At 48.6% G+C, this 25,768-nt stretch overlaps 2 protein-coding genes, 1 non-coding gene and 1 pseudogene across 3 annotated transcripts; 3 read left to right on the top strand and 1 right to left on the bottom strand.

The window, feature by feature from the left end:
- Window positions 1–2,124: 2,124 nt before the first annotated feature.
- Window positions 2,125–2,955, bottom strand: LOC135967878 (small ribosomal subunit protein uS10-like; annotated as a pseudogene).
- A 1,600-nt stretch (window positions 2,956–4,555) lies between these two features.
- On the top strand, window positions 4,556–8,167 carry RPL23 (ribosomal protein L23). Its single transcript, XM_005583988.5, has 5 exons — window positions 4,556–4,595; window positions 5,190–5,273; window positions 5,571–5,699; window positions 7,782–7,895; window positions 8,038–8,167. Exons 1-5 carry the CDS (start codon window positions 4,583–4,585, stop codon window positions 8,118–8,120), a joined length of 423 nt encoding a protein of 140 aa, XP_005584045.2. The 5' UTR covers window positions 4,556–4,582; the 3' UTR covers window positions 8,121–8,167.
- Window positions 5,305–5,439, top strand: LOC123569622 (small nucleolar RNA SNORA21). The gene has a single exon (XR_006693437.2). It is a non-coding gene; the product is annotated as a small nucleolar RNA SNORA21 (small nucleolar RNA).
- Window positions 8,168–16,103: 7,936 nt separating the features above from the next.
- On the top strand, window positions 16,104–23,645 carry SPMAP1 (sperm microtubule associated protein 1). Its single transcript, XM_005583986.4, has 3 exons — window positions 16,104–16,685; window positions 21,220–21,319; window positions 23,406–23,645. The coding sequence occupies exons 1-3, from the start codon at window positions 16,479–16,481 to the stop codon at window positions 23,561–23,563; spliced, it is 465 nt and encodes a 154-aa protein (XP_005584043.2). The 5' UTR covers window positions 16,104–16,478; the 3' UTR covers window positions 23,564–23,645.
- The last annotated feature ends 2,123 nt before the right edge of the window (window positions 23,646–25,768 follow it).

Raw genomic sequence — 25,768 nt, 5'->3', positions numbered from 1 at the left:
AGGTGTGAGCCACCTTTCTATTACTTCTGACTGCATTTCTTACTACTTTGCTCTTCACTCGTCCTGTCCAATCACATCTGGCTTCCTTGCTGGTATTCATTCGGTTCAGGCACACCCCTGCCTTAGGGTTTCTTATTGGAAAATGACACAAAGTTTCCCTCTGTAGCCTAGGTTGGAGTGCAGTGTGGTAATCACGGCTCACTGCAGTCCTCAACTCCTGGGTTTAAGCGATTCTCCTGCCTCAGATTCACATGCTACCAGCTTATGTTATTTTATTTTATTTTGAGACAGAGTCTCACTCTGTTGCCCAGGCTGGAGTGCAGTGGCGCCATCTGGGCTCACTGCAACCTCTGCCTCCCGGGTTCAAATGGGATTCTCCTGCCTCAGATTCCTGGGTACTTGGGATTACAAGTACCCACCACCATGCCCAGCTAATTTTTGTATTTTTAATAGAGATGGAGTTTCACCATGATGGGCAGGCTGGTCTCAAACTTCTGACCTCAGATGATCTGTCTGCCTCAGTCTCCCAAATTGCTGGGATTATAGGCATGAGCCGCTGTGCCCAGTGCCACCAGCTAATTTTTAAATGTTTTGTAGAGATGGACTCTCCCTGTGTTGCTCAGGTGGGTCTCAGACTCCTGGACTCAAGGGATCCTCCTGCTTCAACCTCCCAAAGTGTTGGGATTACAGATGTGAGCCACTATGCCTGGTTTCATGTCAATATCTTTAATGAGGCCTACACTGACCATCCTCTCTCTCTCTTTCTCTCTCTCTCTCTCTCTCTCTGTCTTTCTGTGTGTGTATTTATTTATTTATTTATTTATTTATTTTGAGATGGAGTTTCACTCTTTATTGCCTAGGCTGGAGTGCAATGGCATGATCTTGGCCCACCACAAACCCTTCTCCCCGGCTTCAAGCCATTCTCCTGCCTCAGCCTCCCAAGTAGCTGGGATTATAGGAATGTGCCACCATGCCCAGCTAATTTTTGTATTTTTAGTAGAGATAGGGTTTTGCCATGTTGACCAGGCTGGTCTCGATCTCCTGACCTCAGTTTATCCGCCCGCCTTGGCCTCCCGAAGTGCTGGGATTACAGGCATGAGCCACAGCGGCCGGCTGTATTTGTTGTATATAGAAAAATGGGGTCTCTCTGTGTTGTCCAGACTGGAGTGCAGTGGCTATTCACAGGTGTGATCAGGCCAGGCACAGCGGCTCATGCCTGTAATCCCAGCACTTTGGGAGGCTGTGATGGGAGGGTCCCTTGAGTTCGAGAGGTTGAGGCTGAAATCAGCCAGTCTGAAGTCTGGGCAACAGAGTGAGACCCTATCTAAAAAATAAAAATAGGCCGGGCGCGGTGGCTCACGCCTGTAATCCCAGCACTTTGGGAGGCCGAAGCGGGCGGATCACAAGGTCAGGAGATCGAGACCACGGTGAAACCCCGTCTCTACTAAAAATACAAAAAAAATGAGCCGGGCGCAGTGGCGGGCGCCTGTAGTCCCAGCTACTCGGGAGGCTGGGGCAGGAGAATGGCGTGAACCCAGGAGGCGGAGCTTGCAGTGAGCCAGGATCGCGCCACTGCACTCCAGCTTGGGCGACAGAGCAAGACTCCGTCTCAAAAAAAATAAATAAATAAAAAATAAAAAATAAAAAATAAAAATAAAAAAGGTGTGATCCTAGCTCTCTGAAGCCTCCAACTCATGGCCTCAAGTGTTCCTCCTCCACTGAAGCCTCCAACTCCTTCTCTCTCTCTCCTTCTTTCTTTTTTTCTGTTCTTTCTTTCTTTCTTTCTTTCTTTTTTTTTTTAGTGATGGGGTCTCACTTTTTCACCCAGGCTGGAGTGCAGTGGTGGGATCTTGGCTCACTGCAACTTCTGCCTTCCAGGCTCAAGAGATCCTCCCACCTCAGCCTCCAGAACAGCTGGGGCTATAGGCATGTGCCACCAAGGCCGGCTAATTTTGGTTGGTTTGTTTTTGTTTTTTGGAGACAGAGTCTTGCTCTGTCGCCCAGGCTGGAGTGTAGAGGCGCAATGCCGGCTCACTGTAACCTCCACCTCCTGGGTTCCAATGATTCTCGTGCCTCAGCCTCCCGAGTAGCTGGGGACCGCAGGCATGGACCACACCTGGCTAATTTTTTTTTTTTTTTTTTTTTTTTTTTTTTTTTTTTTGAGACGGAGTCTTGCTCTGTAGCCCGGGCTGGAGTGCAGTGGCCGGATCTCAACTCACTGCAAGCTCCGCCTCCCGGGTTTACGCCATTCTCCTGCCTCAGCCTCCCGAGTAGCTGGGGCTACAGGCCCCTGCCACCTCGCCCGGCTAGTTTTTTGTATTTTTTAGTAAAGACGGGGTTTCACCGGGTTAGCCAGGATGGTCTCGATCTCCTGACCTCGTGATCCGCCCGTCTTGGCCTCCCAAAGTGCTGGGATTACAGGCTTGAGCCACCGCGCCCAGCCACTAGCTGATTTATATATATATACCGGCCGTGGAGGTTGCGGTAAGCCAAGACCGCGCCACTGCACTCCAGCCTGGGCAACAAGAGCGAAACTCTGTCTCAAAAGAAAAAAGAAAACAAAAAACCTGGTAGTCAATTTACTAAAATAGTTGACTTAAGCATCTGCAGTGGCGACTTCCACCTCAACTCCTGGCTCAATACTGATGGAAGTAACCTGCTTAACAATCTCAGAAGGACTGTGCAAGTCAAAGAGTCGCTTGCGGATTCTCACGTGGAAACGATCCCATGTCTTAGAACCTTCACTACAAAGAGTTTTTCTTGTAGTGATTCTCAAAGTCTTGGCAGACATTCGAACTGGTCCTTTCACTTTGAGATTCTTTTCCTTTGCTCCTCTGATCAAGTCAGCACACACCTACTCCAGGGATTTTATGGTGCAGCTCGTTAAAGTGACTCGAATTCGTGAACTGCCGCCTCCGCCTCCATGGGTGTTTTTCCGGTATCCTTAAAATCCATGGCTACTGCGCGGCTTCCTGACCCTCTGGTTCCTGGGCGAGAGCTAACAGCGGTGAGCCGGGAGCAGGAGCGTAAGGATTGGCGATCCGCAACACCTACGACGGCGTCTTTCTCAAAGAGCTATTTATATATATATTTTTTGAGACGGAGTCTAGCTCTGTCGCCCAGGTTGGAGTGCAGTAGAGCCATCTCGGCTCCCTGCCACCTCCGCCCCCCGGGTTCCAGCGATTCTCCTGCCTCAGCCTCCCGAGTAGCTGTAGCTGGGATTACAGGCGCGTGCCACCACGCCCAGAAAATTTTTGTATTTTTAGTAGAGACGGGGTTTCACTGTGTTGGCCAGGCTTGTCTCAATCTCCTGACCTCGTGATCCACCCGCCTCGGCCTCCCAAAGTGCTGGGATTACAAGCGTGAGCCACCAGGCCCGGCCACTATTTGTATTTTACACTTGATCTTGGCCAAAAGGCCAAGAAGCGATACTATTTATATTTTTATAATACTTATCCCCATCTAACATACTACATACTGCAATTATTTATTATATCTTTTGTTTAGTGTCTAATATCCTCCTCCACCTGCACCCCAGCAGAATGTAAGCTCCATAAGGACAACAATATTGATCTATTTTGTTGTCTGATGTAATCCGCTGTACGCCCTGGACAGAACCTGCTACAAAGTAGGAGCTCAGTAAGTATTTGAATGAATGCATCGTGGCACGGGAAGAACCCAGAAGAAAGGGGCGGCTGAAGCTGTGAAAGGAGCAAGTGGCCTGGCGCGGGGGCTCACGCCTGCAATCCCAGCACTTTGAGAGGCCAAGGCGGGCAGATCACTTGAGGTTAGAAATTCGAGACCAGCCTGGCCAACATGGCGAAACCCCATCTCTACTAAAAATACAAAAATTAGCCCAGCGTTGTGGTGGGCGCCTGTGGTCTCAGCTACTCTGAGGCTGAGACAGAGAACTGCTTGAACCCGGGAGACGGAGGTTGCAGCGAGCTGAGAGCGCGCCACTATACTCCAGCCTGGGCAAGAGCGAGACTCCGTCTCAAAAAAAAGAAAACAAAAAACAAAAAACAACTGTGTGTGTGTGTGGGGGGGGGGGGGGGGCGGGTCAATAAACAGAGCAATACTGTATATGTAAAATACAGAATGGTATGGTACCAAGAACACATAGATGGAATGATCTGTAGCACTTCTCAATTGTATTACATTGAACGAAACCGTTTGGAGCTGGTTCTCCCCCCTCCCCCACTGTCTTTGTTTCTTTGGGAACCCCCACACGGCACAAACCGTGTTTTAATTCCTATTCTCTAGTGTGCTGATAAGTGCCTGGCACGTATTAAGTTGTCAAAAGAGGTCGTGAGCAAGTTAACAAATCACTGCTTCCATGTCCCTAACTACTCTTAAGCTCCTGGAGAAGAGATTTCCTATCTCTTGCGCTTCTACTTCAACGCCCACTTCAGAGAGGGCTCAAAGTAACGTCGTGAACTTAATACGCAATAAGGCAGCGCCCAGAGGCGGAAGAGGCAGAGTTTTTAGCTCCGGCCACGTGACGAAGGTGGGCGGGGCGTCAAAGTTCATATCCCAGCGTCCTTTGAATCAACTTCCTTTTTTCTTTTTTCCGGCGTTCAAGATGTCGAAGCGAGGTGAGGTTTTGCTTCTGGAGGATCCTCCACCATCTGTCGTGCAGTGGCTGGCGGATTCGTCAGGAGCGGTGGCCCTAGGCAGCTGGGGCGCTTTGCTCTCCTTCAGGCCGGAGAGGGAGAGCCAGGCCATCGCAAGAGCACTGCCAGGGCCCTCGAAAGTGGCAGTGGGGTGCTGGAGAGTTGACATAGCAGGATCCCGACATGAATATAGTCTGGATCCCGCGAGATCGCTCTGCGAATAGGGCTATCGTATTGGGGTTGAAGTTAGACTGGATTAGGCCCTGGTTTGCGCGACCTCTGCGGTCTTATGCTTTGCAGGAGCAATTGCGTTTTGCGAAAGTTGGAACAAGGGCTGAGTCGTCTAGGTTCCTTAATTTCGATGTCAGAGTGGTAATAGTGAGAAATAGGCTACTTTCCGTGAGAATCGGGTGGCACACGGGGAGGGCATAAGTAAAATCCGAGCGAGCTAATCTATAGCATACCATCTGTCAAAGTATGTGCGGTGAATTACAGTTTAAGAGTATGAGAGGGAACTGCGAACCATGTCTAGATAGTGATCTCTTTATCCTGTTTACCTTCCCTTTATATCCACAGGACGTGGTGGGTCCTCTGGTGCGAAATTCCGGATTTCCTTGGGTCTTCCGGTAGGAGCTGTGATCAATTGTGCTGACAACACAGGTGAGGTCTTTGACTGCAGGTTTCTATACTCCCCCTTTTAAAAGCACTCAATGGGCCTGTGCCTAATGACCTATTGAGCCGTCAAGAAAGGGGAGAGTGAAAACATCGCTTTTGGGTGAAGTGGCAACATGTTGTGTTGTTTGCTTCAATCGGTGGTGTGACAAGGCGTTCTTGAGGACTAACTGCTTGGGCAGTCAGTGGAGGGAGGGACTTTGGAAGTGTTTGGGAAATGTAATACTGATGGAACGGCCTGATGGGCCCTCAACATTTTTCATTTTTATTTACATTGATTTGTAGGAGCCAAAAACCTGTATATCATCTCCGTGAAGGGGATCAAGGGACGGCTGAACAGACTTCCCGCTGCTGGTGTGGGTGACATGGTGATGGCCACAGTCAAGAAAGGCAAACCAGAGCTCAGAAAAAAGGGTGAGTAAACACTGAGCCCACCTTAACACTGATAAGTAGTGGGGGGACTCTTTCCTTTATTGGAAAATGGATCAGTTTTCAAGGCCTCAAGGTTGTTTTCCATTGAGAGGCAATGTGAGATAAGTATCTTAAGTTTTTGTTCATATTATGTTGGAGGGGGGACCATCATCTTGTCATTTCCATACTTTAGATTTATTTATTTATTTATTTTTTGAGATGGGGTCTCCCTCTGTCGCTCAGCCCACACTGGAGAGTGCAATGGCACGATCTTGGCTGACTGCAACCTCTCTGCCTCCTGGGTTCTCAAAAAAAAAAAAAAAAAAATTAGAAAATGAAAACGAGAAGCTGCTCATTATTTTATTTTTATTTATTTATTTTTGAGATGTAATCTCACTCTGTTGCCCAGGCTGCAGTGCAGTGGCACATATCTTTCTGTTCACTGCAACCTCCACTTCCCAGGCTCAAGTGATTGCCCTGCCTCAGCCTCCCGAGGAGCTGGGATCATAGGTGTGCGCCACCACACCCAGCTAATTGCTCATTACTTAATCTCAGGCTACCCCCTCATAAGTTTTCCTGTCAGCTGTATGATTTAAAGGGGGAGGCCTCAAAATACTTGCAGTTTGTGTCCTGTCCGGCTTTAGAACTTCTGGTATTTGATGCATTTTAACTTCAGCTCTTGCAGTTTTTTCCTGTGCCTGCCTAGTCTGTCTCTACCCTGGGATGTCTTGCTCTTCTAAAGAGTTCATGGCCATCCCTTGAGTTACAAATATGATGTTGATTTGTTAGCCATGTGTTACAGTTACTCCTATTCCTGTATCCACTCCACGATGCTCTCCAGTAGATTTTTAACCTTTGGGTTAGAAATCTTTTTTTGTTTACCATTAATAGCCACTTGAGGGCTTGGTAGCACTGTGCTTGTGATTCAGCAATTGCATGGGCTTTTTCCTCTTCTCAGAACACTTCCTGGGTCTGATTGGTGGCCCAGGGAGCTGTTAGAGAAGAGCAGAGCAAATGGCCATCACTTTGTAGATGAGATGGCAGGAGAGTGGATTGTTGGTCTCAGTCAGTGGTGGGACAGACCAGAGCTCAGAACACTTCAGTTTTAAAACGAGCTGTGAGTATCCAATTCTGTTAATGTCTTTTTTGGTCCTTGTTTCTGCTAAATGAATACATCCCCTCCCCTTGGAACTTAATAAATAACAAGCACAGAAATGTGCAAAAGGGCCAGGTCTATTTGTCTACTTGATGAATTTGTGAGCATTTAATGGTTTATAAGTAGAGGAGGGTCAGTAAGTATTGGCTGCCTCATGTGTGTCCCATTGCTAACTTGGTTAGACTTATCTATTTTTTGTATAGTCTTCCTGTCATTATAAAAATTCTGTGTAAGGACCCCACGCTAGTATCAGTGAAGATTTGAATCCAGGTGTGTCTGACTCTACAATAGTTCTTCACAAGCATTATATTTTACTGTGTAGTGATACTTGATTTTGAAAGTTGGGAAAAGCATCTTTTTCACTTTAGTACAGATGGGTGTAAAAGTTACTTATGACACTGGAAAGTAAAACTTTAAAAGTAAAACATAAAGCCTGGTGTTTGGGCCCTGGAATTCCAACTGTTTTCCAGTATAAATCTGAATAGCTTGGTCTCTGCTCATTGCCAGGACTGGGAGCAGTTGGGGGTCCCAGGTCCCATTTCTACATCCCAAGTCAGTGATACTGGGATCTTAATAACCCACCTGTGAGGTGAAGTTGGAAAAGGCATAGGCAAGGATAATTGTCCTCCTGAGAGTTTTACACTTGCGAGAAAATACTGGCAGCTTTGATTTTAAGATGTGAATAGATGGTTGTGGTTCATGCCTATACTCCCAGCACTTTGGGAGTAAAAAAAAAAATCTGGGCATGGTGGTGAGCACCTGTAGTCCAAGATACTGGAGAGGCTGAGGTGGGAGGATCACCTTAAAGACTGATTGATATTTATACTATCTCAAACACTGACAGTACATTCTGTCTAGCTGGCAACTGCTTTTGTGGTGGCGTTGCGACTTGACAGGTTAATGACTGCTGTCTTTTTTTCTTCTCTCAGTACATCCAGCAGTGGTCATTCGACAACGAAAGTCATACCGTAGAAAAGATGGCGTGTTTCTTTATTTTGAAGATAATGCAGGGGTCATAGTGAACAATAAAGGCGAGATGAAAGGTAGGAACTCAGTCTGGCTTGTTCCTTAGGTCTCTGAGGTTGGGTGGATTGTCTAGAAGTACAGGCCAAGGATCCTCTGTGTTTGATGATGTCTTAACCTGTCCCCCACATGTTTTTTGTTTTGTTTTGTTTTTTAATGCAGGTTCCGCCATTACAGGACCAGTAGCAAAGGAGTGTGCAGACTTGTGGCCCCGGATTGCATCCAATGCTGGCAGCATTGCATGATTCTCCAGTATATTTGTAAAAAATAAAAATTTTAAACCCATTAAAAAGTGTTTGCAGTGCTTGCCTCCCTGTTCACTTCTACGCCTTTTTTTTTTTTTTCCCCAGAGTCTCACTCTGTCACCGAGGCTGGAGTGCAGTGGTGAGATCTTGGCTCGCTGCAACCTCCACTTCCAGGGTTCAAGTAATTCTCCTGCCTCAGCCTCCCAAGTAGCTGGGATTACAGGCACCTGCCATCATGCCTGGCTAATTTTTGTATTTTTGGTGGAGATGGGGTTTCACCATGTTAGCCAAACTGGACTCAAACTCCTGATCTCAAGTGATCTGCCCATCCCGGCCTCTACAATCTTTTTGACATGACCTGACCCCTGACCGTTGCTTTTGTGAAATGGAAACACTGCGCTTTTTTTTTTTTTTTTAAAACAATCCTTGCTTTTTTGTGAGTTTGCAGACTTTTGGCATTTTCCAATTGCTGTATTTAATTTTGGCTTCAAAAAGTATTTGGGTTTTGAGTCCCAAAAATAATAGTAGATACCGCTTGATGACTGGCTATACAAGATAGCTTCTCCTGCAGTGAGAAAGGCATTGAAATGACGACGCTGTGGCTCGCGCCTGTAATCCCAACACTTTGGGAGGCCAAAGCAGGCGGATCATGAGGTCATGTATTCGAGACCAGGTTGACCAACATGGTGAAAACTTCTCTACTAAAAATACAAAAGTTAGCTGGGCATTGTGCACACCTGTAATCTCAGCTACTGAGAGAATTGCTGGAACCTGACAGGTGGAGATTGCAGTGAGTGGAGATCATGCCATTGCACTCCAGCCTGGGTGACAGGGCAAGATTCTGTTCCCCACCCCCCACAAAAAAAAAGGCATTGAAGTTAAGATGGACTGTATAGTTAGATCCTGGACACACAGGGATTTTGAGGATTGATGTTAATGGGAGCCTGTCTATATGTACATTTTAGCAGGTTTGGAGTAAATTTGTAAAACAACAGTAATTGCCATGTAGGTTTACTGTCATAGTGGAAGATGATTAAGTTGATGGTACGTACAGGTATTTTGTTATGAAAACGTTGTGACAAACAGGATGATTGTGTAATTTATGTTCCAAGCTCTAGTTTGAGAATGGAAGAATGATAAAATTTTGCCAACTGAACAGGCATAAAGCCCTGTTAATAAAGGCACTTGGTCTTAAGGTTAGCATTTGTTTCTAAACTCTGTAAGAGTTGATTTAGGTGATACCCAGTGTCTGGGAAAAATGGATACTCGTTTAGAACAATAATTTGGGGGGAAGTGGATTAACTAGGGTTTTTAGATTGAGGTTTGTGTTCATATATCTGTATCTGCAAATACTCAGCCATAAATGTCTCTGCCTGTAAGTTAGGTATAATACAAGCTCCATTTGGTATCAAAAAGAACTACCCTTAATGTCTTATGACTAGTTTATGGAAGGTACCAGACCTAGAGAGGAGTTGTTCTAACCTGGAGCTTTTGAAAATGTTTCCAGTTCATACCCTAGACCAATTATGTCAGACTGCAGAATAGGACTCAGACACCAGAATTGTGAAGCTCCCAGGAGATTTCAAGGTACACCCAAGATTGAGAACCAGTACCCTGTCTAGACTGAACCAGTCTTGGTTTTAGAAGAATTAAATCTTGGCTGGGCGCGGTAGTTCACGCCTATAATCCCAGCACTTTGGGAGGCTGAGGTGGGTGGATCATCTGAGGTCAGGAGATCGAGACCAGCCTGTCCAACATGTTGAAACCCCATCTCTACTAAATACAAAATTAGCCAGGCGTAGTGGTGCATGCTGTAATCCCAGCTACTTGGGAGGCTGAGGCAGGAGAATCGCTTGAACCCTGGAGGTGGAGGTTGCAGTGAGCCGAGATCCTGCAATTGCACTCCAGCCTGGGCAACAAAGAGCGAAACTCTGTCTTGGGGGAAAGGAAAAAAAAGTATTAAATCTCTAGTTTGAGAAAGTTAGACCATAACATCCCTGAGTATGGTCAATTTCAAGTCACCTTTAGTGTGACAAGCCCCTAGGCCCACTTTTTATATTTTTATATATTATGGCAATATATGATCCTTATGTATTACCCTTAATCACTGCTATTTTTGAATTTTATCTTTTCTGAGACAGTTTTGCTCTGTTACCAAGGCTGGAGTGCAGTGACACCATCGAAGCTCACTATAACCTTGAACTGCTGGACTCGGAATCCTCCTGCTGTGGCCTTCAAAGGGCTGCAATTACAAGTGTGAGCCACTGCATCCCACCTCACCTCATATTTTATGCTTTGGAGATTTTTTTTTTTTTTTTTTTTTTTTTTTTTTGAGACGGAGTCTCGCTCTGTTGCCCAGGCTGGAGTGCAGTGGCCGGATCTCTGCTCACTGCAAGCTCCACCTCCCGGGTTTACGCCATTCTCCTGCCTCAGCCTCCTGAGTAGCTGGGACTACAGGCACCCGCCACCTCACCCGGCTAGTTTTTTTGTATTTTTTAGTAGAGACGGGGTTTCACCGGGTTAGCCAGGATGGTCTCGATCTCCTGACCTCGTGATCCCCCCTTCTCGGCCTCCCAAAGTGCTGGGATTACAGGCTTGAGCTACCGCGCCCAGCCTGGAGATTTTTTTTGACTTGGATTAAAAGCTTGATATTTACATTTCACTAAATGTTTTCCTTTGTCAGCTGGGCATGGTGGCTCACACCTGTAACCCCAGCACTTTGGAAGGCCGAGATGGGCTGATCACCTGAGATGAGGAGTTCAAGACCAGCCTGGCCAATATGGTGAAATCTCATCTCTACTAAAAATAAAAAATTAGCTGGGTGTGGTGACACATGCCTGTAGTCCCAATTACTCGGCAGGCTGGGGCAGGAGAATTGCTTGAACCCAAGAGGCAGAGGTTGCAGTGGCGGAGGTTGCAGTGAGCCAGCCAGACTCTGTCTCGCTCCTGGGATCCAAGAGACTCCTGGGTTCTTATTGCCCAGGCTAGAGTGCAGTGGTGCAATCTCAGCTCCCTGCAACCTCCGCCTCCTGGGTCCTAGCGATTCTCCTGCCTCAGCCTCCCAAGTACCTGTGACTACAGGTGCCCACCACCACACTCGGTTAAGTTTTGTATCTTTTTTTAGTGTTTTTTTTTGTTGTTTTTTTTTTTTGAGACGGAGTCTCATTCTGTCGCTGAGATCTCCACTCACTGCAAGCTCCGCCTCTCGGGTTCACGCCCTTCTCCTGCCTCAGCCTCCCAAGTAGCTGGGACTACAGGCGCCTGCCACCGTGCCCGGCTAATTTTTGTATTTTTAGTAGAGACGGGGTTTCACCGTGTTAGCCAGGATGGTCTCGATCTCCTGACCTCGTGATCCGCCCATCTCGGCCTCCCAAAGTGCTGGGATTACAGGCGTGAGCCACCGCGCCCAGACTTTTTTTTAGTGTTTTTTATTTTGAGACCGAGTTTTGCTCTTGTGCCCAGGCTGGAGTGCAGTGGGGCAATCTCAGCTCACTGCAACCTCCGCCTCCTGGGTCCTAGCGATTCTCCTGCCTCAGCCTCCCAAGTAGGTGGAATTACAGGCATGCAACATCACGCCTGGCTAATTGTGTATTTTTAGTAGAGACGGGGTTTCTCCATGTTGATCAGGCTGGTCTCCAACTCCCAACCTCAGGTGTTCCGCCCCGCTCGGCCTTCCAAAGTGCTGGGATTACAGATGTGAGCCACTGCGCCCAGCCAGATTTATATATACTTTTCCTTTGTCATCATTTACCTGCAAGTTCTTTCTAGGTAAAAGTTTTAATAGAATGGATTCAAGATATCAGATCTGATTTATAGGAGCTTGGAACTTGAACAGTAAAACATATACTTTCATAATAAAAAGAGTAGTAAATATAAAAAATAGTAAATTCACTACAAGACCTAGTGGAGCATGCCCATTATCCCAGCTACTCTGGAGGCTGAGATGAGCAATCAAGTCTAGCTACAGGCACACAAAAAATTGGCTGAGTGTGGTGGTGTGCACCTTTAGTCTCAGCTACTCTGGAGGCTGAGGTGGGAGGATCACTTGAGCCCAGGAGGTCAAGGCTGCAGTGAGCAATGATCAGACCACTGCACTCCAGCCTGGGCAAGACTGTCTCTATGAAAAAAACAAAACAGGCTGGGCCCAGTGGCTCACACCTGTTACCCCAGCACTTTGGGAGGCCAAGGCGGGCAGATCACGAGGTCAGGAGATCAAGACCATCCTGGCTAACACGGTAAAACCCCATCTCTACTAAAAATACATAAAAAAATTTAGCCGGGCTTGGTGGCAGGCGCCTGTAGTCCCAGCTGCTTGGGAGGCTGAGGCAGGAGAATGGCGTGAATCCAGGAGGGGACCTTGCAGTGAGCCAAGATTGCGCCACTGCACTCCAGCCTGGACGACAGAGCGAGATACTGTCTCAAAAAAAAAAAACACAAAAAACACTCCATCTCGGCCGGGCGCAGAAACTCACGCCTGTAGTCCCAACAATTTGAGAGGCCAAGGCAGGTGGATCACCTGAGGTCAGGAGTTCCATATCAGCCTGGCCAACATGGTGAAACACCTATCTCTACTAAAAATACAAAAATTAGCTGGGTGTGGTGATGGGTGCCTGTACTCCCAGCTACTCTGGGGGCTGAGGCAGGAGAATCGCTTGAACCTAGGAGGCGGTGGCTGCAGTGAGCCTAGATGGCTCCACTGCACTGCAGCCTGGGCGACAGAGTGAGACTCTGTCTCAGAAATAGATAAAATAATAAAATATATAATTTATATAATTAGCTAGATCCATTGCTGTATGTGGAAACTAAAGGAAAATGAAAAAGAAAATTAGCTGGAGGAAAAATATGGTAATATATCCCCCCACTGTTTTGTTACTTTAAAGGACAGATAAGGCCAGTCCTGGTGGCTCATGGCTGTAATCCTCCCAGCTTGGGAGGCCAAAGTGGGCTGATAACTTGAGCTCAGGAGTTCAAGACCAGTTTGGCCAACATAGCAAAACCCTGTCTCTATAAAAAATAGAAAAATTAGCCAGGCCTGGTGGCATGTGCTTGTAATCCCAGCTAATTGGAGGCTGAGGCAGAAGAATCGCTTGAGCCCAGGAGGCAGAGGTTGCAGTGAGTCAAGATCACAACACTGCATGCCAGCCTGGGAAATTGGAGTGAAACCATGTCTTGAGGGGAAAAAAAGAAGCATAAATAATAGCGGATGAAAATAATTGGGATGGGGCCAGGCATGGTGGCTCACCCCTGTAATCTCAGCACTTTGGGAGGCCAAGGCGGGAGGATCACTAGAGGTCAGGATTTTGAGACCAGCCTGGCCAACATGGTGAAACCCTGTTTCTACTAAAAATACAAAAATTACTCACGCCTGTAATCCCAGCACTTTTGGAGACCAAGGCAGGCAAATCACATGAGGTCAGGAGTTCAAGACCAGCCTGGTGAAACCCTGTCTCTAGAAAAAATATAAAAATTAGCTGGGCATGGTGGTGCGCACCTGTAAACCCAGGAGACAGAGGTTGCAGTGAGCCAAGATCACGCCACTGCACTCCAGCCTGGGCAACAGAGCAAGACTCCATCTTAAAATAATAAAAAATAATAATAATAAAAATACAAAAATTAATGGCCCGGCGCGGTGGCTCATGCTTGTAATCCCAGCACTTTGGGAGGCTGAGGCAGGCGGATCACCTGAGGTTGGGAGTTCAAGACCAGCCTGACCAACATGGAGAAAGCCCGTCTCTACTAAAAATACAAAATTAGCCAGGCGTGGTGGCACATGCCTGTAATCCCAGCTACTAGGGAGGCTGAGGCAGGAGAATCGCTTGAACCTGGGAGGCGGAGGTTGCAGTGAGCCGAGATGGCACCATTGCACTCCAGCCTGGGCAAGAAGAGTGAAACTCCATCTCAAAAAAATTATATATATATATACAAAAATTAGCTAGGTGGTGGGGCGTGATGGCTCACGCCAGCAATCCCAGCACTTTGGGAGGCGAAGGTGGTGAATCACCTGAGGTCAGGAGTTCAAGACCAGTCTGGCCAACATGGTGAAACCCCAGCTCTACTGAAAATACAAAAATTAGCCAGGTGTGGTGACGTGCGCTTGTAATCCCAGCTACTTAGGAAGCTGAGGCAGGAGAATTGCTGGAACCCAGGAGGCTGCAGTGTGCTGAGATCCCGCCACTGCACTCCAGACTGGGCAACAGAGCGAGACTCCATCTCAAAAAAAAAAAAATTAGTCTAGGGTGGTGGCACAGGCATGTAATCTCAGCTATTCAGGAGGCTGACATAGGATAATTGATTGAACCCGGGAGGCAGGGGTTGCAGTGAGCTGAGATCGTGCAACTGCACTCCAGTCTAGGTGACATCTCAAAAAAAAGATATATATATGAAATATATATTTTAATATATAAAATATAATATTTATAAAATATTTTATATTTATTTATTTATTTATTTATTTATTTTTTTGAGGCGGAGTCTCGCTCTGTCGCCCAGGCTGGAGTGCTGTGGCTGGATCTCAGCTCACTGCAAGCTCCGCCTCCCGGGTTCACGCCATTCTCCTGCCTCAGCCTCCCGAGTAGCTGGGACTACAGGCGCCCGCCACCTCGCCCAGCTAGTTTTTTGTATTTTTTAGTAGAGACGGGGTTTCACCGTGTTAGCCAGGATGGTCTCGATCTCCTGACCTCGTGATCCGCCCGTCTCGGCCTCCCAAAGTGCTGGGATTACAGGCTTGAGCCACCGCGCCCGGCCAATATTTTATATTTATATTTAAACATATATACATAAAATAGACCAGGCACAGTGGCCCATGCCTGTAAGCCCAGCACTTTGGGAGGCCGAGGTGAGCTAATAATTTGAGGTCAGGAGTTCGAGACCAGCTTGGCCAACATGGTGAAATCCCGTTTCTACTAAAAATACCAAAATTAGCCGGGCTTAGTGGCGGGCGCCTGTAATCTCAGCTACTCAGGAGGCTGAGGCAGAGAATTGCTTGAACCCGGGAGGCACAGGTTGCAGTGAGCCAGATTGAGCCACTGCACTCCAACCTGGGCGACAGAGTGAGACTTTGTCTTCAAAATAAATAAATAAAAAGAATAAGTAAATAAATAATGTTAATTCGGGTAGGGCAGGAGAATTGTTAACTGGACTGACTGGAAGTCAGCTAACTGGATTTGGGGAATCTGGTTTTTTTTTTTTTTTTTTTTTTTTTTTTTTTTGAGACGGAGTCTCGCTCTGTCGCCAGGCTGGAGTGCAGTGGCGCCATCTCAGCTCACCCCAAGCTCCGCCTCCCGGGTTCACGCCATTCTCCTGCCTCAGCCTCCTGAGTAGCTGGAACTACAGGCGTCCGCCACCACGCCCAGCTAATTTTGTGTAGTTTTAGTAGAGACAGGGTTTCACCGTGTTAGCCAGGATGGTCTCGATCTCCTGACCTCGTGATCTGCCCACCTCGGCCTCCCAAAGTGCTGGGACTACAGGCGTGAGCCGCCGCACCCGGCCTTTTTTTTTTTTTTTTTTTTTTTTCCGGTCTTTTGAGACAGGGTCTCCTCTCATCCAGGCTGGAGTGTGGCACAATCATGGCTCACCGCAGCCTCCACCTCCATGGCTCAGCCTGCAGTGCAGCTGGGTCCACAGGTGCGTGCCACCACACTTGGCTAAGTATTCATTTATTCAGTAGAGATGGGGTTTCGCTGTATTGCCCACGCTGCTCTTAAATTCCTGGGCTCAAGCGATCCGCCCCGCCTCGTTCTCCCAAAATGCTGGGGTTCCTGGCGTGAGCCAACGCTCCCGGCCTAGGGAACCTTTCTTTTTTCTTTTTTTTTTTTTTTTTTTTTGAGACGGAGTCTCGCTCTGTCGCCCGGGCTGGAGTGCAATGGCCGAATCTCAGCTCACTGCAAGCTCCGCCTCGGCCTAGGGAACCTTTCTAAGCTTCAACCTCTAGCTCTGTAAAATGAGAATTGGAAGTAGGTGCGATCTGAACTTTCTGATCAATTCCAGGTACAAGCTTTTCAACAAAACTGAGCTGAGGAAATAGCATGTAATACCGTGGGAAAAGAGAATACTCACCTTAAAGGAAAACTGGGGGAACGGGGCTTAATTGCACACAAACTGCCCACAATCAGTTATCCAGTCTCCTCCGCTTCACTTTCCAACTCCTCTTGCATAGTCAGTCTCTGGTCAACTTCCTCTAGGACCAAGCAAGCAAACTTCCCCCACTGCCTTAAGGACCCACCGGTCAACCCAGGGTGAGTGGAGACAATAGGGTTTGTGTCACAGGGGTCCTTGACATCACGTAACAATGCACAGGGGTGTCCCCACCTAGGGTCCTCATTCCCTCCAGAAAGGCCCTCCAAGGCTACAGTGGTTGGGATGGCATACCTGAGCGAGTGTCGCCTGCGACTGGAGAAAGGCTTTATCTTGGACGGGGTGGCTGTGAGCACCACTGCCCGCGCTTATGGGCGCTCTAGGCCCAAGCTGTGGTCGGCGATTCCGCCCTACAATGCGCAGCAGGACTACCACGCCCGCAGCTACTTCCAGAGCCACGTGGTTCCGCCCGTTTTGCGGAAAACTGATCAGGTATAGGAGCTTCCTGGAAGACCCCACACTCCTCCCTAAATCTTCACTCCAGCGTCCTCACCACAAAGAAGACTCCGCCACTTTCACCTCCTCAGTTTACTTTCTTTTCTTTTTTAAATTTTTATTTATTATTATTATTATTATTTTGAGACGCAGCCTCACTCTGTCGCCCAGGCTGGAGTGTAGTGAGTGGCACCATCTTGGCTCAGGGCAACCTCTGCCTCCTGGGTTTAAGCGATTCTCCTACGTCGGGAGTAGCTGGGATTACAGGCACACCACGAAGCCAGACTAATTTTGGTATTTTTGCTAGAGACGGGTTTTCGCCATGTTACCCAGACTGGGATTACACGTTTGAGCCTGTAATTACAGAGTTTCACTCTTGCCCAGGCTGGAGTGCGGTGGTGCGGTCACGGCTCACTGCAGCTTCCACCTCCCAGGGTCAAGCGATCCTCCCACCTCAGCCTCGTGATTAGCCGGGACTACAGGCGCGCGCCACCCCGCCCCGCTAATTTTTTTTTTTTTTTTTTTGTAGAGAGGGGGTCTCGCCGTGTTACCCAGACTGGTCTTGAACTCCTGGGTTCACGCTATCCTCCCGCCACCGCCTCCCAGTTTTCTTAATGAAGCCGGAGGACTGCAGGAGAGGGAGGACAGGTGTTGAGCGCAAGCTTCCTGAGCTCACAGAATGGCCTTCCAGCCCTGAATTTGAGAATAGACTCATTCCGGGTTTCTGCAAGGCAAGGGGATAGGGCTCAAAGCCAGCTTCTCCCAAACCAGTCGGTCTCTTTGTCCTTTGTGACGTTACAGACCCGCCCTCTACAGACCCGCCCTCTAGGGTGACCTCACACCGCAAATTCTCTAAATACGCGAAAATCCGTGTGACCTCAGTGAGCAAGACAAAGGGAATTGATTTGACTTCCAGGGCGAGACGCCTTCCTCCTGTGACATCATAGTGGCAGGGCATGGGGCTTGGTCTCCTGGTTCTTTGGGCGGAAGGGAGGGACACCTCTCAAACCTCTGCGGACCTCAGTTCCTCCCCCTGGCCTTTTCCGTCTAGGTGTAGGCCCTTTCCCAGCAGAGTACTCCTCCGCTAACCTCCCCCAGAACAAAGATTCCGAGACTATTTGCTGATGGTTCAATATTCCCACCCAACATTTCGCTTCCAGTATTTGTGTTTCTACACATCAGTGGTGTGGAGAAGAAAAAGAAGGACTCATGGGGTTATTCTGTGAACAAATCTTGGGGTTTGTGTGTGTGTGTGTGTAGTCCCAAATGTTTGTTTGCATAGGTCTGTGCAGTGCATGTATATGGACACACATGAGTCACACGTGTTGACTCATGTAATTATTATTTTATTTATTTATTTTTTGAGACGGAGTCTCCCTCTGCCTCCCAGGTTCACGTCATTCTCCCGCCTCAGCCTCCTGTGTAGCTGGGACTACAGGCGCCCGCCACCATGTCCGGCTGATTTTTTGTATTTTTCGTAGCGACCGGGTTTCACCGGGTTAGCCAGGATGGTCTCCATCTCCTGACCTCATGATCCACTCGCCTCGGCCTCCCAAAGTGCTGGGATTTCAGGCGTGAACCACCGCGCCCGGCCCAATTTTTCTTTCTTTCTTTTTTTTTTTTTTTTTTTGAGACAGGGTCTTGTTCTGTCACCCTGGCTGGAGTGCAGTGGCATAATTTTGGCTTACTGCAACCTCCGCCTTCCGTGTTCAAGCGATCCGTCTACTTCAGCCTCTCGAGTAGCTGGGACTAACAGAGACCGGGTTTCACCATGTTGCCCAGGCTGGTCTTGAACTGCTGAGCTCAAGTGATCTGCCCATCTCAGCCTCCCAAAGTGCTGGGACTACAGGCATGAGCCACCACACTGGCATCAACTGGTAATTTTACGACAGAAGGAACCAGAGTCTGGGGAGGGGAAAAGGAAGAACCTGAGTATTTAAAACCTTGAAAATGATAAGGTATACATATTTTGAAAAAGCTTTCTTTTTTTTTTTTTTTTTTTTTTTTTTAGACAGAGTCTCACTCTGTCATCCAGGCTGGAGTGGAGTGGCCTGATCTTGGCTCACTGCAATCTTCGCCTCCTAGGTTCAAGCGATTCTCCTGCCTCAGCCTCCCAAGTAGCTGGGATTATAAGCGCCCGCCACCACACCCAGCTGATTTTTTGTATTTTTAGTAGAGACGGGGTTTCACTATGTTGGCCAGGCTGGTCTCGAACTCCTGACCGCAACTGATCCACCTGCCTCAGCCTCCCAAAGTGCTGGGATTACAGGCGTGAGCCACCGCAGCCAGCCGTGGAAAAGCTTTCCAATTTTCTTTTTCGAGACAAAGTGCCACTCTGTCACCCAGGCTGGAAGTGCAGTGGCACAGCTCACTGCAGCCTCGAACTGCTGGGCTTAAGAAATACTCCAGGCCGGGCGCGGTGGCTCACACCTGTAATCCCAGCACTTTGGGAGGCCGAGGCGGGCGGATCACAAGGTCAGGAGATCGAGACCACGGTGAAACCCCGTCTCTACTAAAAATACAAAAAATTAGCCGGGCGCGGTTGTGGGCTCCTGTAGTCCCAGCTACTCGGGAGGCTGAGGCAGGAGAATGGCGTGAACCCGGGAGGCGGAGCTTGCAGTGAGCCGAGATCGCGCCACTGCACTCCAGCCTGGGCGACAGAGCGAGACTCCGTCTCAAAAAAAAAAAAAAAAAAAAAATACTCCAGTCTCAGCCTTCTGAGTAGGTGGGACTATAGGCGTGTGCCACCATGCCCAGCGGCTAATCTTTTAATTTTTTTTCTTTTTTGAGGCAGAGTCTCACCCTGTCGCCCAGGTTGGAGTGCAGTGGTGTGATCTCGGCTCACTGCAACCTCAGCCTCCCGGGTTCAAGTGATTCTCCTGCCCCAGCCTCCCAAGTAGCTGGGATTACAGGCACCTGCCACGACGCCCAGCTGATTTTTTATAGTTTTAGTAGAGATGGGGTTTCACCATGTTGGCCAGGCTGGTCTCGAACTCCTGACCTTGTGATCTGCCCATCTTGGCCTCCTAAAGTGCTGGGATTACAGGTGTGAGCCACCATACCCAGCCGCAATCTTTTAGTTTTTTTGTTGAGACGGGTCTGGCCATGTTACCTAGGCTGGTCTCAAACTTCTGGGTTCAAGTAATCCTCTTGCCTCAGCCTCCTAAAGTGCTGGGATTATAGGCACAAGCCACTGTGCCCAGCCTTTTTTGTTTGTTTGTTTGTTTTTGAGAGGGAGTCTCACTCTATCTCCCAGGCTGGAGTACAGTGGCACGATCTCAGCTCACTGCAACATCTGTCTCCCGGGTTCAAGTGATTCTCCTGCCTCAGCCTCCTGAGTAGCTGGGATTACAGGCACGCGCCACTACACCTGGCTAATTTTTGTATTTGTAGTAGGGGTTTCGCCATGTTGGCCAGGCTGGTCTCCAACTTTTGACCTCAGGTGATCCTCCTGCCTTGGCTTCCCACAGTGCTGGGATTACAGGTGTTAGCCACCGCTCCCAACCAACCTGTTTAATTTTTAAAAGTATTATTGTCAAAACCACCATTTGTGGTAGGTATTATTTTCATTTAAATAAAGATAACATTTATACAACTTCACTATGCCAGGCCCTTTATCTGACCAAAACCACTTAAGTCTCACAGCAGGCCGGTGCGGTGACTCACTCCTGTAATCCCAGCACTCTGGGAGGCTGAGGCGGGTGGATCACCTGAGTTAAAGAGTTTGAGACCAGCCTGGCCAATTAGCTGGCATGGTGGCACATGTCTGTAATCCTAGCTACTCAGGAGGCTGAGGCAGGAGAATTGTTTGAACCCAGGAGGCGGAGGTTGCAGTGAGCCAAGGTGGCAACACTGCACTCCAGCCTGGGCAACAGAGTGAGACCATGTCTCAAAAAACAAACCTCACAGCAATACTCCTTTTACTGATGGGGAAATTGAGGCCCAGAAAAGCTGTGTAATTGGCCCAAGTTCACAAAGCCTGTTAATGATTAAGCTGGAGTTAGAACCCAGCCTGTCTGGCAGCAGAGACTGAGCCTTCAGCTGCCAAGTTCAACTGCCCTGAGAGGCAATAGGTTCTTCTTCTTTTTTTTTTTTTTTGAGACAGAGTTTGGCTCTTGTTGCCCAGGCTGGAGTGCAACGGCAAGATCTCGGCTCACTGCAACTTCTGCCTCCGGGGTTCAAGCAATTCTACGGTCTCAGCCTCCTGAGCAGCTGGGATTACAGACGCCTGCTACCATGCCCAGCTGATTTTTTGTATTTTTAGTAGAGATGGGGTTTCGCCATGTTGGCAAGGCTAGTCTTGAACTCCTGGCCTCAGGTAATCCACCCACCTTGGCCTTCCAAAGTGCTGGGATTACAGGCCTGAGCCACTGCGCCTGGCCTGGTTCTTAAATATATTTAGTCTGTCTGCCCCAGTTACCTAAGGCTCTGACCTCTTCCCTCTCCCCACAACAAACCCCAGGGCAGATTGCACCGTGCCCCCCTCAGCATTGTGGCTGACAGTCTTCTGTATTCTCTTCCCCACTTTCAGGATCATGGCGGTACAGGAAGGGATGGCTGGATTGTAGACTATATCCACATCTTCGGGCAAGGACAGAGATACCTCAACAGGAGAAATTGGGCAGGGACAGGCAAGTGCTGCCTCCATTTCCAGCCTCATCATGGTTCCTGGGCCATAGCGAGGCCTGGTTGAGGGGAAGAGGCTAAGGGACTGCATCCTTCCAGGTTTTCTTCACATACACGAACATATGGTGCCACAGGGCTCCCTAATATTAGTTAATAAGCCCCAGTACTGTATGTCAGGCCCCATTTTTTCTTTTTTTTTTTTTGAGATATGGTCTCAGTCTGTCACCCAAACTGGATTGCATGAAATGCAGTAGCACGGATGGGTGTGGTGGCTCATGCCTGTAATCCCAGCACTTTGGGAGGCCGAGGCAGGTGGATCACTTGAGGTCAGGAGTTCCAAACCAGCCTGGCCAACCTGGTTAAACCCTGTCTCTACTAAAAATACAAAAAGACAATTAGCCGGGCGTGGTGGCTCGCGCCTGGAATCCCAGCTACTTGGGAGGCTAAGGCAGGAGAATTGCTTGAACCCAGGAGGCGGAGGTTGCAGTGAGCCAAGATCATGCCACTGCACTCCAGCCTGGGCGACACAGCGAGACTCCATTTAAAAAAAAAAGAAATGCAGTAGCACAATTACTACTGACTGCAGTCTTGACCTCCTGGGCTTGAGCAATCCTCCCACCTCAGCCTCCTGAGCAGCTGCGCCCACAGGTGTGCACCACCACACTCAGTTAATTTTTTATTTTTTGTAGAGATAGAGTCTCCCTATGTGGCCCAGGCTGGTCTTGAACTCCTAGGCTCAAGTGATCCTCTGGCCTCAGCCTTCTAAAGTGCTGGCATTACAGACATGAGCCATTTGTTAGGCACTTTTCACCATCACACTAACCCCATAGCACAGGTAGGGAAACAAGTTTCTTTAGTTAAAGTAATTTGGCAAGAGGGCTGAGCTGGAATTAATATTCTGCTCTTCCTGGGCCTGGTACAGTGGCTCATGATCATGCCTGTAATCCCAGCACTTAGGGAGGCTGAGGCAGGCAGATCACGAGGTCAAGAGTTCAAGACCAGCCTGGCCAACATAGTGAAACCCCGTCTCTATTAAAAATACAAAAAATTAGCCAGGCATGTTGGCGGGCACCTATAATCCCAGCTACTCAAGAGGCTGACGCAGGATAATCTCTTGAATGCAGGAGGCAGAGGTTGCAGTGATCCAAGATTGCATCATTGCACTCCAGCCTAGGCGACAATGCAAGACTCCATCTCAAAAACAAATGAACAAAAAGATTCCGCTCTTCCCAACTCTGAAGCCCCTGTTCCCCTCACTGCTGCATCCTGCTCATTTTCCAGGCCCAAGTTAACAACAATGGGAAAGAGTTGAGAGATATTTTTCTTTTTTTTGAGACCGAGTTTTGCTCTGTTGCCCAGGCTGGAGTGCAGTGGCACGATCTTGGCTCACTGCAAGCTCTGCCTCTTGGGTTCACACCATTCTCCTGCCTCAGCCTCACAGGTAGCTGGGACTACAGGCGCCTGCCACCACGCCTGGCTAATTTTTTGTATTTTTAGTACAGATGGGTTTTCACCATGTTAGCCAGGATGGTCTCGAGCTCCTGACCTCAGGATCCACCCGCCTCGGCCTCCTAAAGTGCTGGGATTACAGGCATGAGCCACCGCGCCTGGCCGGGATATTTTTCTAACAGGGTAAACCCTCCTCCCAGCCCAGCTCCACCATCGTGGGTCACTTCTCTAGTCACATGATACTTTGTGCCATTTGGCCCAATTGATCTTGATCTCATCCATTTTTTCCACATGGGTCAGAGGCAAGGGTGAGAGTTTTCTCATTTCTTGTGGGAGAAAAGCAAGCTTTGCCAATCCCAGAATTTCTGGCCCTTCCTGTCCCAGCACAAACCATTTACAGTTTTCCTGCAATTATTCCTGGTGTGGGGTTTTATTTCTAGGAAGCCTTCTGTCCCTCAGCCTCACCAGCCCTTGGCTTTTCAGCCCAGAGGCTCAGGGAATTTGAGGATTGCATGTTCAGCTGTGGGCATGGGGAATGCAAGTGACTATGCCTGGTTGGCATCCCATACCACACCCAGGGGAATGGGGAAGCCAAGAGGTGGGCTGAATGCAGGCTCAGGCCTCTCTCTCCTTGCCCCCAAGGGCATTCTCTCCAGCAGGTGACTGGGCACGACCACTACAATGCTGATCTGAAACCAATCTATGGGTTCAATGGAAGGTTTGGCTACCGCCGGAACACTCCAGCCCTCCGTCGGAGCACGTCCGTCTTTGGAGAGGTCACCCACTTCCCTCTGTTCTAACAGCATCTTTTCCCTTCCTAGCCATCGACCTGAATTTCTAAGACAAATGTTTAGATGAACTCTTAATGTTATTTTACGTTAAAAAATTTAATTTGTGTCTCCACGTGTGCTGTTTCTTCCCTGAGATTAGAGGAATGAGCCAGTTCTGCCTTTGGCTTCTCTTCCCCCTGGAGAGGAGGTGAGAGGAGAAAGGGCTTCTCAGGCCTACACCCTTGCACTCCATACCAACGAGTGCCAGGTTTGAAAGGAGGGGCTTCAGTTCTCCCCTACCAGTGGGACAAGAAGGAGCCACACTACTCAACCTCAATAAAGCACTTCCCCAGCTGTCAGCAGAGCCCCAGGTCAGAGCTGGCTATTGTTTCCATCAAGAACAGAGCAAAGGCTAAGCTCCTTGGCTTACGCCTGTAATGCCAGCACTCTGGGAGGCCAAGATGGGAGGATTGCTTGAGCTCAGGCAAGTGGATCACTTGAGACCAGCCTGGGCAACATGATGAAACAGTGTCTTTACTAAACATATACGTGTGTGTGTGTGTGTGTATGTTTATCTACATATATGTGTATAGATATGCATATATATAGAGAGAGAGAGAGAAGGAGAGAGAGAGACTCATTCTGTTAGCCCAGGCTGGAGTGCAGTGGTGTGATCTCAGCTCACTGCAACCTCTGCCTCCAGGGATTCAAGCAATTCTCCTGACTCAGCCTCCCTAGTAGCTAGAATTACAAGTGCCTGCCACCACTCCCAGCTAGTTATTTCATATTTAGTGGGGGCGCGGTTTCACAGTTTTGGTCAGGCTAGTCTCGAACTCCTGACCTCACCTCGGCCTCCCTGAGTGCTGGGATTACAGGCGTGAGCCACCCTCCTGGCCCAGGATGTCATTTTTCAAGTGTTCCCTTTCAATTTATTGGTGGCCAATGGAAAAGCCAAACCAGATGATGGATAATTAAGAAGGTGGGGCTTTAGAACACAAAACTTGCCAGAACTCATGTGGGTGGAACTTGATTGTATTGAGTCACTATAAGTGGACAAGGAAGGAACCTGTAATGAACAGAGGGGGTATGGCTCAGGGGTAGAGCATTTGACTGCAGATCAAGAGGTCCCCGGCCCGAATCCGGGTGCCCCCTTCCGTGATGTTTTCTCATTACCATTCCACTTAACAGCAAATACCGTCAGCCACAGTATCACCAGAAAAGATGAAGGAACTTTCAACTTGATCTTGTGCTAAAACTGTTCCTCCCACATTCCAGCTCACCTTTAGGACAAAAAGCCTCTCTAGGATCTCATTTGTTTTCAATTAAGATCAAGTCCCTGAGGCCGGGCGCGGTGGCTCAAGCCTGTAATCCCAGCACTTTGGGAGGCCGAGACGGGCGGATCACGAGGTCAGGAGATCGAGACCATCCTGGCTAACACGGTGAAACCCCGTCTCTACTAAAAAAAATACAAAAAACTAGCCGGGCGAGGTGGCGGGCGCCTGTAGTCCCAGCTACTCGGGAGGCTGAGGCAGGAGAATGGCGTAAACCCGGGAGGCGGAGCTTGCAGTGAGCCGAGATCGCGCCACTGCACTCCAGCCTGGGTGACAGAGCCAGACTCCGTCTCAAAAAAAAAAAAAAAAAAAAAAAAAAGATCAAGTCCCTGAGGAGATTCTAAATCTATGAGTGAGTCTGAGAGCTGTGAACACAATTTGCTAATTGGATGGGTGTCGGAGTATAGATGGAAATGTATGTATTTTTGAAAACTTAGTACATGCCAACCTGCCTCGAATTAAAACATGAAAGAAGGGCCAGGGCCTGGCGCGGTGGCTCACGCCTATAATCCCAGCGCTTTGGGAAGCCGAGGCGGGCAAATCACAGGTCAGGAGTTTGAGAGCAGCCTGGCCAACATGGTGAAACCTCCATCTCTACTAAAAATACAAAAAATTAGCCGGGTGTGGTGGTGCGCACCTGTAATCCCAGCTACTTGGGAGGCTGAGGCAGGAGAATCGCTTGAACCTGGGAGGCTGTGGTTGCAGTTAGCCGAGACCGCACCACAGCACTCCAGCCTGAGCAACAGAGCGAGACTCCGTCTAAAAAAAAAAAAGTTCGAGACAGCCTAACCAATATGGTGAAACCCTGTCTCTACTAAAGATACAAAAAATTAGCCGGGCGTGGTGGCGCACGCCTGTAATCCCAGCTACTTGAGAGGCTGAGGCAGGAGGATTGCTTGAACCT

This window comes from Macaca fascicularis, chromosome 16 (assembly GCF_037993035.2).
Source record: "Macaca fascicularis isolate 582-1 chromosome 16, T2T-MFA8v1.1".
NCBI classification, from domain to species: domain Eukaryota; kingdom Metazoa; phylum Chordata; class Mammalia; order Primates; family Cercopithecidae; genus Macaca; species Macaca fascicularis.
This window is presented reverse-complemented; position numbering and strand designations above follow the sequence as displayed.

Coding starts and splice junctions, on each gene's coding strand:
- RPL23 (XM_005583988.5), top strand. Junction 5,274..5,570: donor CAATTGTGCTGACAACACAG/GTGAGGTCTTTG, acceptor ATTGATTTGTAG/GAGCCAAAAACCTGTATATC. Junction 5,700..7,781: donor ACCAGAGCTCAGAAAAAAGG/GTGAGTAAACAC, acceptor TTCTTCTCTCAG/TACATCCAGCAGTGGTCATT.
- SPMAP1 (XM_005583986.4), top strand. CDS start 16,479: ATGGCATACCTGAGCGAGTGTCGCCTGCGACTGGAGAAAGGCTTTATC. Junction 16,686..21,219: donor TTTTGCGGAAAACTGATCAG/GTATAGGAGCTT, acceptor CCCCACTTTCAG/GATCATGGCGGTACAGGAAG. Junction 21,320..23,405: donor GAGAAATTGGGCAGGGACAG/GCAAGTGCTGCC, acceptor CTTGCCCCCAAG/GGCATTCTCTCCAGCAGGTG.